The following is a 9,483-nucleotide window of genomic DNA, read 5'->3' on the forward strand; positions in this document are numbered from 1 at the left end:
ATATATATATTTGCGTATTTCAGCAAGTGATTTGTCTTATTTTTTGATAATTTATTTTACTTTTCTGAAAGAAAATTCTTTTTATGTATGCTTACAATGCACTAAAGTGGTAAGATGATTTTTTTTCTCATTATAAATTTTTATTTGGTTGCAAGTGAAAAAATGCTAATGCATATTAGAATAAGAAAAATATATTCTTACTTAATTTGGGTGAAGATTATAAAATATTTTTTAAGAAAGTAGGAAACTCATCAACACTCTCTTTTAATCATTATGTTATATTTCAATTCTTTTTATATGAAAATATCTCTTGGCTGATTTTTTTATTTTCCTTCTTTAAGTATTCACTTATTTTTCAGTAATTTTTTTTGTACTAACATATATAAAATTTAATATTTTTTTTAAAAATCTTACAATATGAATGAGATAAATTGAAATATATTAAATAGGAAGATATAAATAAATTAAAAAGGATAAAACCTCATTTTAGAATAACAAAATTTTTTATCAAGATATTATTATGTTATTATTCAATTTTTTTTTTGAATTTAAGTTTCCTTTAATGTTGTATTTGTTTAGTATTTTATCATAATTTCACATTGTGAAATATTTTTTAGACACCCGAGAAAAAAAATACACTATTTTAAACTAAAATCTCAACCTTATTTGTTATTTGCATTGATTCAATAAATACATCACATATTGAATAATAAAACTGAATATATCGACTGTATTTGGATATATATTGTTCTCATTTAACTATTTTGTTAACTGATGTTTATTTTTCTCATGGATTTTAAATTATTTATAATAAATTTATATGATTCCGTAAATGAACGATAATTTCTTTTGTTAAAACATACTTTGGAAATCAATTTTCTTGGAGCTTAATGGATCATATCAGTGTGAACACAAATAATCCATACGTATTAATATTACTCCTACTAAAGTAAAAAAAAAAAGAATGTAAAATAAATACTCCCACTAGATTTTATACTATTTTATATTGTTGTTACATAATTTTTAAAAAGGTTTTAATTAAAATGGTAGAAGAAGAAAATAATAAGACTTTTTTATCTGTTAAAATGAATAAACAATCTAAATTATTGTAAATGAGAATAATTAATAGTGATGTTTAAGATTTTTTTGAATTTAAATTTCACCTACTATATTTAATCAAACATCACATAATAATAGGTAATTAATTGCGTTAATTACGGTAGTGAAAGATAGTATCAGATTTGTCTTTCCATAAATATAGAAAAATTTGTTTTATCATACTTTACAGCAATGTATAAGGGTCTACCTAATGTATAAGTATATTTTACAAATTATGGAGAGAGAAAACTTAATGGGATTATATGTAAATACTTTCACTACGGAAGAAATTTATGTGGTTTATACTTGTATTTATACTTAAAATATAAATATTGAAATGCTAACTATATATTTTCTTAATAGCACTTAATTTTCGAAAAACATCTAATTATTCTGTTTACTTTAACATGTCATATTTTAGTTTTTGAGAATATAAATGTATGAATTTTGATAAATATTTTAAGATACATAAGAGAAAGACTATAACTTGTAGTATTTTTGTATTGATTTTTTATTATCTAAATTTAAATATTCAATTTATCTAATTCAATTTAAATTTAACGACTAATTAAATCTACTTTCGTGAAGTGAAATGTGATAAATAAAAATGTACGAAAAAAATAATAAAGGCATAATACATAAACATATCCTTTAACTTGACCTTAGTTGACATCTACGCCCTTCAATTTTGGGTGTGCACAAGTAGACACTTAAACTTGTCCAAGATTAACAAGTAGACACGGTGTCCTATGTGACATCTATGTGACAATTTTATACGAATTGTCACATAGATGTAACATAGGCCGCGAGTGTCTACTTGTAATTTTATACAAATATAAGTGTCTACTTGTGTATATTCAGTGTTGAAGAGAACATTAAAGACAATCGCGGCCAAGTTAAAGGACACATTTCTGTGATCACCGCATCTGAAACCTTAGACTCGGGCCTACCTGATAAAACATAAAAATGGGTCTTATCACCTGTTCCAGATTTTTTGTCAAGAGTGTTCGTATTTTAAAGAAATTTTCGTTCTTTCTAAGCAAAAGAAAAGGAAATGTTGGAGTTAGGGCTCAAACCCGTGCAACTGGGATGAAACTGGACACCTTTGGCCGCTAGGCTATGACTGCTTTTTATGACAAGGTTGTCCAACTTTTAATAAATATTCAAAATAAACTATATTTAATCTATATATGCAAGAAAAAATTTCGATGAAGGTTGTTCATCTGATCATGTTTGTAGTAATGTAGCTTCGCCCATGGTCCACTACCTCAGTTGGCCTTAGTCTCTAGAGCTCTCATGAATATCAGGCACGTGCATGGCCTATTGGTGCTATACCGCGTTGACCAATAAAATTACGGTCAAAATGTGATCAATAAAGTCTCTAGCTTACAACAAGAATTATTCGGTTCATACAAATATTATATTTCACCAATTCTTCATCGATCTAGTGGCCGGTGAATCACTCGATTATTTTTCTTAATCAATCAAATAATCTTTAAATATTACATTTATTTTGAGAGGAAAAAAAAAATCAAACTTGATCTATGAAATTAGAATTAATTTAAGATTTAACATTATTCAAACAGAAGTTGAGCTAGATGCAACAATTTCATACGAATAACAATGGGATTATTAAAAATTATCCAGTAAGATCTCCAATTGCTTAATCTTTGCTCATCATAGGTAGCTAGCTATATACACAACTTTAGGTGATCCGACACCCACTAAACTCGATACGGAATAGGTATAATTACATAAAAAATATACAAAAATGGGTATAAATTATATAAAAGCACCCACTAAATAAGAAATTGGTTAGGTGCACGTGATTTTTTATTTTTTATTTGTAGTAAACATCCACTCTCCTTAAATTCTGGGTCCGCCACTGGCTATATATCCAACAAGTTGAAACCATAATTTTAATCATCTCTCAACTTTGGAAGAACATTGTAACTTGATTTTAGGGTAAAAGGAGAATTCCTTTCATTCTGTCAAGATCATGTCATCAAATCTAAGGTAAATGTAAATAGTTTATTCGTTTCATATTACTTGACATATTTACTAATGAAAAATTTATCTTAAAATAATTAACAAATATTTAATGTTAGTCAATTTACACACCTAATAATTTTCTTTCCTTTACCTCATGCATGATTACTTAGTACTAAATTTTTGTTTCGAGTTAAAAGTAGGGTTCATATTAATTTATTCAGAAAGTTATCCGTTTGGTCATAAAAAAATTTCACTTTTTTTCAACAAATTGTTTGTTTTAGTGAAAATTGGGGTGTTTGGATATGAGAATCTCAAATCCAATTTAATAAATAATTAATTTGCTCTTATGATTTAATAAATAATTAATTTTTAAAAAGATATTACAAGATCAATTATTTTTTTTTTTTGGGTAAAAATAGAAAATTGTGTTAAATTTATATTTTTAATATTTTTTTCTTAATATGTGTGTTAAAATTAATAATCTATTTATTATGAAATGGAGGAAGTACTATCACCGGTGTTTATATTAAAATTAAATTATATTAATTTAATATAGATATCGGATTTGGGTAAGTATCTATCCTCAAAATCCCCTTATACAAAACAAATAAAAATCCATAAATACCCCCTCAAGACCCTTTACTATTGAAACTTGTTCTTCACTCTACACATGAAAATTCTTCTCTCTAGCTTGTCCCTATTCTGGATCACTGTTCTTCATACATATACTCTCATTCAATCGGTAATTAGTTTTTCTATTTTTGCTTTCAATTTTTGCTGTCACGATCTACTGAGATTTGAGATATTTGAATTTTTTTATCGACATTCACTGAGATGTTGAATTTTGCTATCACGATTCAGTGAGATTTTGAATTTTGCTATGCCGATTTACTGGGATATTTGATTTTAGTTGTGATGATTCACTAAGATTTGGAATTTTGTTATGACGATTTATTGAGATGTTTGAATTTAGCTGTGATGATTCACTGAGATTTTGGATTTTGCTATCGCAATTCACTGGGATATTTGAATTTAGCTATGACATGTTTGAAATTAGATTCACTGGGATATTTGAATTTAGCTATGACATGTTTGAAATTAGCTGTGACGATTTAGTGGGATATTTTTGTATTTTGCTGTGATGATTTATTGACATGTTTGAATTTAGCTTTGATGATTCACTGAGATATTTGTATCTAGCTATGACGATTCACCGAGATGTTGAATTTTTCTATGATGTTTTATGGAGATTTTGAATTTTGCTATATTCACTGAGATTTCGGATTTTGATGTTTGGATTTTGCTATGGCGATTTATTGAGATGTTTGAATTTAGCTGTGAAGATTCACTGAGATTTAGTGGTTGTGTTGTGTGATCATACTTTTTGTTTGTTTATTGTTGCTCGTGTGAGCTGATTTGCTTGATATATGTATTTGGAATCTGTGTTTTAAAAGACAGTTCGGGGATCACCTCGGGGCGAGGGACAGCCAAAAACGCTCCGAGGCATTATGGTAAGGCGAATGCTCCAAAATTTGAGGCGTTCGCCTAAGCATTGGGGTGTTCGCCTAAGCGTGAGGCGCATATTATGCATAAGCCTAGAAAGTTTACAATATAAAATGATACTTTGTTATTAAATCTCTAATTTAAACTTTATACTAAAATATATGATTTGTAAATACTTAAATACTCAAATCAAAAGCAAAAGAAAACTTGAAAGTCATACTTCCAAACGTATTTGTCGGTGGGTGTCGACGACATCGCTACTCAAAAAGGTACTAGGTGTGCTTTTTTCTTCATAGTTCCTTTCTTTTTTTTTACTTCTTTCCAAGTTGCATAGTGACGAGCTTTTAAGTTATTTACTTTTTTTTGCTCTCTTTTAAAATACAATATATGGTATATGGGTGTGTAAATATATTGAGTGAGTTACGAGAAGGTGAGGGTTGGGTAATTATGTACTATTTTTTTAATGCAAATTTGTGTTTTTGAGGAGATATAATAGTTTATCATATGATTTTATCATATGAAAGTTGACTTTATTTATTAGTTATATTATGTAGCTTTGGTTAGATTCATTTTTGTTGAAGTAGTTTTAGATAAATATTTCACTAATTTTTAATATAATTTTGATATAGTTTATTTTTTTTTGGTGATTCATCTCTTTTAAAAAATATTTATTTCTAGCTCCAACGCCATGGGGCTTAAGCTCCAACGCCTCGGAGCTTACGCCCTGCCTTGTCCCAAATAAAACGTCTCGCCTTATGCCCCGCCTTTAAAAACACTGTTTGGGAATTAGTTGTAATATTGATTTTTTTTTATGGCAATACACTGAGATTTTGAATTTTGCTATGGTGATGCACTGAGATTTTGCTATAACTACATAGGACTGACAATATAGCAAAATTCAAAATCTCAGTGAATCGCCTTAGCAAAATTCAACATTTCAACTAAAAGAAGGAAATTATTATTCCTTTGTCTTCCTGTGCAAGCTTCTTTGCTTTGCTTGATATTCTGTATTTGGAATAAACTACAAATGACATAAAGTAAATGCTAGTGTTAGGCATTTATATTGTTATGATATATGGAATTATCTGGCTTTGAGTTTTTGCATTTCTTCTTTGCTTAGTATACTGTATTTGGAATAAATTACAGATGACACAAACTAAACTGCTACCATTAGATATTTATGTTGTTACGATTTATCAGATTATCATGCTTTGAATTTTTATGTTTCTTCTTTGCTTGATATACTCTGTATTTATGATATTCTGGATTATCGTGCTTTAGTTATATGCGTTTCGTGTCTTTTGATCTTGCATTATCGAGTTGTTTTCTGATTTTGGTTGTCTCAATGGGTGTTCGCCGAGCATTTAGCAGTTTGTTGCACTATATGCTTCCTAGAAAGAGACCGGCAGAAGGCGTGGTAGTTGAAGGTAGCAGTAGCAGTTGTGATCCAGAAAGTGCTATTAAAAAGCAGAGAATTAGTAGTGGAATCTCTTCTGTCGCAAAAGAGAATACCAGTGGTTGCAGTATTAACGAGTTCGTAAGTAATAATACTAACGGTAACGCTAGCAGCAGCAGTGTTGGTGAACGTTCAGTGACGGAAATGGCTTTTGATGATGGCAATCCCCATGATATTGATGAGGATCTCCACAGCAGACAGCTTGCTGTGTATGGCCGTGAAACTATGCGGCGGCTTTTTGCTTCTAATGTTCTTATATCGGGGATCCAAGGGCTTGGTGCTGAAATAGGTATTTGTTACTCTCTTAAACAATGTAAAGCAATAAAAGGCGTTGCATATGTTTGGTGTACCTGCACTTTTTATCCCTATATAGCAATAGCTATAGCTTATATATGACTGAATCCTGGACCTTTTTTGGTGGCATCATGTCAATCAGGCTATATTTGGTATTTTAGTGTTTCTTTGCATCTGTGTGATATATGTATTTCCATGTGAATGCAGCTAAGAATCTTATACTTGCTGGTGTGAAGTCTGTGACTCTACATGATGAAGGAGAAGTGCAGTTGTGGGATTTGTCGAGCAATTTTATTTTCTCAGAGAGTGATGTTGGTAAGAACAGAGCACTTGCTTCTGTTCAAAAGCTACAAGAGCTCAACAATGCTGTAGTTGTCTCAAGTTTGACTACAAAATTGACTAAGGAAAAGCTTTCTGATTTCCAGGTAAGGTGCCAGCTTTTAGTTTTAGCTTTTCCTATTTGGTTTTTCAACGGAAACCATTTGCTCTCCTTGATGCATGGTAACTTCTAAGAGATGTGATAGGCCTTTTGGAAGTTCTTTGGTGCAAATTATGATATTGCCTTTGATTTATGAACCAAAAAGTTTTAAAAAAATCTGAGAGATGTATGCCTTAGTGGTGCAAAAGGTGGATGCTACTTGTCAAAAGAAGTGGCTGGTATTGTATATACCTGAGACGCTAGAAGGTAAAAATGTAAACCTATGTGATTGATACCCTCTTTATTTCAATCACCTCGTCAACTTTTAACCCATATTCTCATTGACCTTATTTCTATTTCTCTGCTATCTTTAAACAATCTAGTTAACAACTATTGTTGCTAGTACGTATGCATTTTTGTAACTTGACACGTATTATGCATCTTGTAACAACTATTTTGGCATATACTTATTGGATAACAATGAATACCATATTCAAACTTCCATCCTGGTCTCCTCATGAAAGTCATCCAAGTGAAACTACTTGGGATGGGAGGTATGTTTATCTAGTGAATCATGTTCATCATTTTCTTGGTGAGATCCCTCGAATTTTATTGAAGTTGGTTTCTGGTCAAAACCGGGTTGATTCTTCTAAACTTTTCTGAAAGGTGGAAATCATACATGATTGATGTCTGTAGACCCAATGTCGCGGACACAATATGGGAACAATTCAGGAGCGTTTTTTGTGATTTTATCCTTTTTCTGGCCTGAGATGAAGTTTAATTCAAGAAACATATTCATATTAGCAAACCCCTACTTTTTTGGGTTTATTAGTTTGTAATTGTAGAAATAGGTTTGCTCACATCTTTGATGCTGCGTTGATATGCTTATTTTCGTGTCATTCTGTACTATAACTGCTAGTGTGATTTTTGGCTGGTGCTGCCTGAGTATTCAAATTGACTCGCACGTTTTGTGGTAGTGTTTCTATATAATTAGATATGAATTAGTCGATAGAAACAAGTTCGTTCGACCAGAGAAATCTATAACCGTTGCAACTTTGCCTTAATTGTGCTAAACTCTTGCAATTGTTTCTGCTGAGGAATATCAATTTGCTAAAATTTATATGCGTTTGGACTTTCAGGAATGTTGTATGCATTCACTACCTTAATTTTGCTAGGAATATCACTTTCCTAAGTTCTTTATCTCCTTTGCTAACTCATTCGAACTTTGGACTGCTAGGAAATTCTAATGGAACTGTCTGACTAGATAGTTTCCTGCCAAACACTGAACGTTATGTTATTTTAATGCAGGCTGTGGTACTTACTAACGCCAGCTTAGAGGAAGCACTGGAATTCAGTGATTACTGCCACAATCATCAACCCCCTATTGCATTTATCAGAACTGAAGTGAGGGGTCTATTTGGTTATGTCTTCTGTGATTTTGGCCCCGAGTTCACAGTTTTTGATGTAGATGGTGAAGAACCTCATACAGGCATTATTGCATCAATTAGTAATGATAATCCTGCCCTGATTTCGTGTGTGGATGATGAAAGGCTTGAGTTTCAGGATGGGGACCTAGTTGTGTTCTCAGAAGTACAGGGCATGACAGAACTTAATGATGGCAAGCCAAGAAAAATTAGTAGTGCAAGACCTTATTCATTTACCCTCGACGAGGACACAACAAACTTTGGCCGCTACGAGAGAGGTGGTATTGTGACTCAGGTGAAGCAACCCAAAATTTTGAACTTCAAGACATTGAGGGAAGCTATCACAGATCCCGGCGATTTTCTTCTTAGTGATTTCTCAAAGTTTGACCGCCCACCTCTGCTGCATTTGGCATTCCAAGCATTAGACAAGTTCAGATCAGATTTGGCACGGTTTCCCCTTGCTGGTTCAGAAGATGATGCTCAGAGACTGATCTCTATTGCCACAAATTTAAATGAAAGCAATGGGAAGGTCAAACTGGACGACATAAACCCAAAACTTTTACAGCAGTTTTCTCATGGTGCACGTGCCGAACTTAATCCCATGGCTGCTATGTTTGGTGGTATTGTCGGGCAGGAGGTTGTGAAGGCTTGCTCTGGGAAGTTTCATCCGCTTCACCAGGTTATAAATACTGTTAATGTCTTCTGTCGATTGCATTTCTATTTGATTCTATTTTTTTAAGATGTCCTTTCCTAATTCCAACCCCCTCCTCCTCCCCCCACCCCCCCCACACACACACCAAGGAGAGGGCGGGGTGGAGGCTGCTAAAGAAGGGGTGTGATTGTTTCAGTGGGCAATTAATTTGGTTGCCTGACTATTTTTTTTGGTTTACGAGGTCTACAGGGCATCAACTTTCTTTAATTTTCCTTTAACATTCTTTCCATTAAATTTGTTTACAGTTCTTTTACTTCGACTCCCTGGAATCACTTCCAACTGAGCCACTGGATCCTAGTGATTTGAAGCCATTAAATACTCGGTATGATGCCCAAATCTCAGTCTTTGGGCAGAAATTTCAAAAGAAACTAGAAGATGCCAAGGTGTTTTTGGTGGGATCTGGTGCCTTGGGTTGTGAGTTCCTGAAGAACTTGGCTTTAATGGGAGTTGCATGCACCGAACAAGGGAAATTAACTGTGACTGATGATGATGTTATTGAGAAGAGTAATCTTAGTAGACAATTCCTCTTCCGAGATTGGAACATTGGCCAGGCAAAATCCACTGTTGCTGCTGCTGCTGCAGCATT

General features: G+C 32.4%; 1 protein-coding gene across 3 annotated transcripts; it reads left to right on the forward strand.

Annotated features, from left to right (window-relative positions):
• Positions 1–3,641: 3,641 nt before the first annotated feature.
• LOC107873608 (ubiquitin-activating enzyme E1 1) lies at positions 3,642–9,483 on the forward strand (the record flags this gene model as incomplete). Of its 3 annotated transcripts, none has more annotated exon segments than XM_016720522.2 (5): positions 3,642–3,832; positions 5,965–6,338; positions 6,551–6,768; positions 8,070–8,864; positions 9,143–9,483. In XM_016720522.2, coding segments are annotated over 4 exon segments (1,715 nt in total), but the record flags the coding sequence as incomplete, so codon positions are not given.

The sequence above is a fragment of the Capsicum annuum genome, chromosome 6 (genome assembly GCF_002878395.1).
Source record: "Capsicum annuum cultivar UCD-10X-F1 chromosome 6, UCD10Xv1.1, whole genome shotgun sequence".
Taxonomy (NCBI): Eukaryota; Viridiplantae; Streptophyta; class Magnoliopsida; order Solanales; family Solanaceae; genus Capsicum; species Capsicum annuum.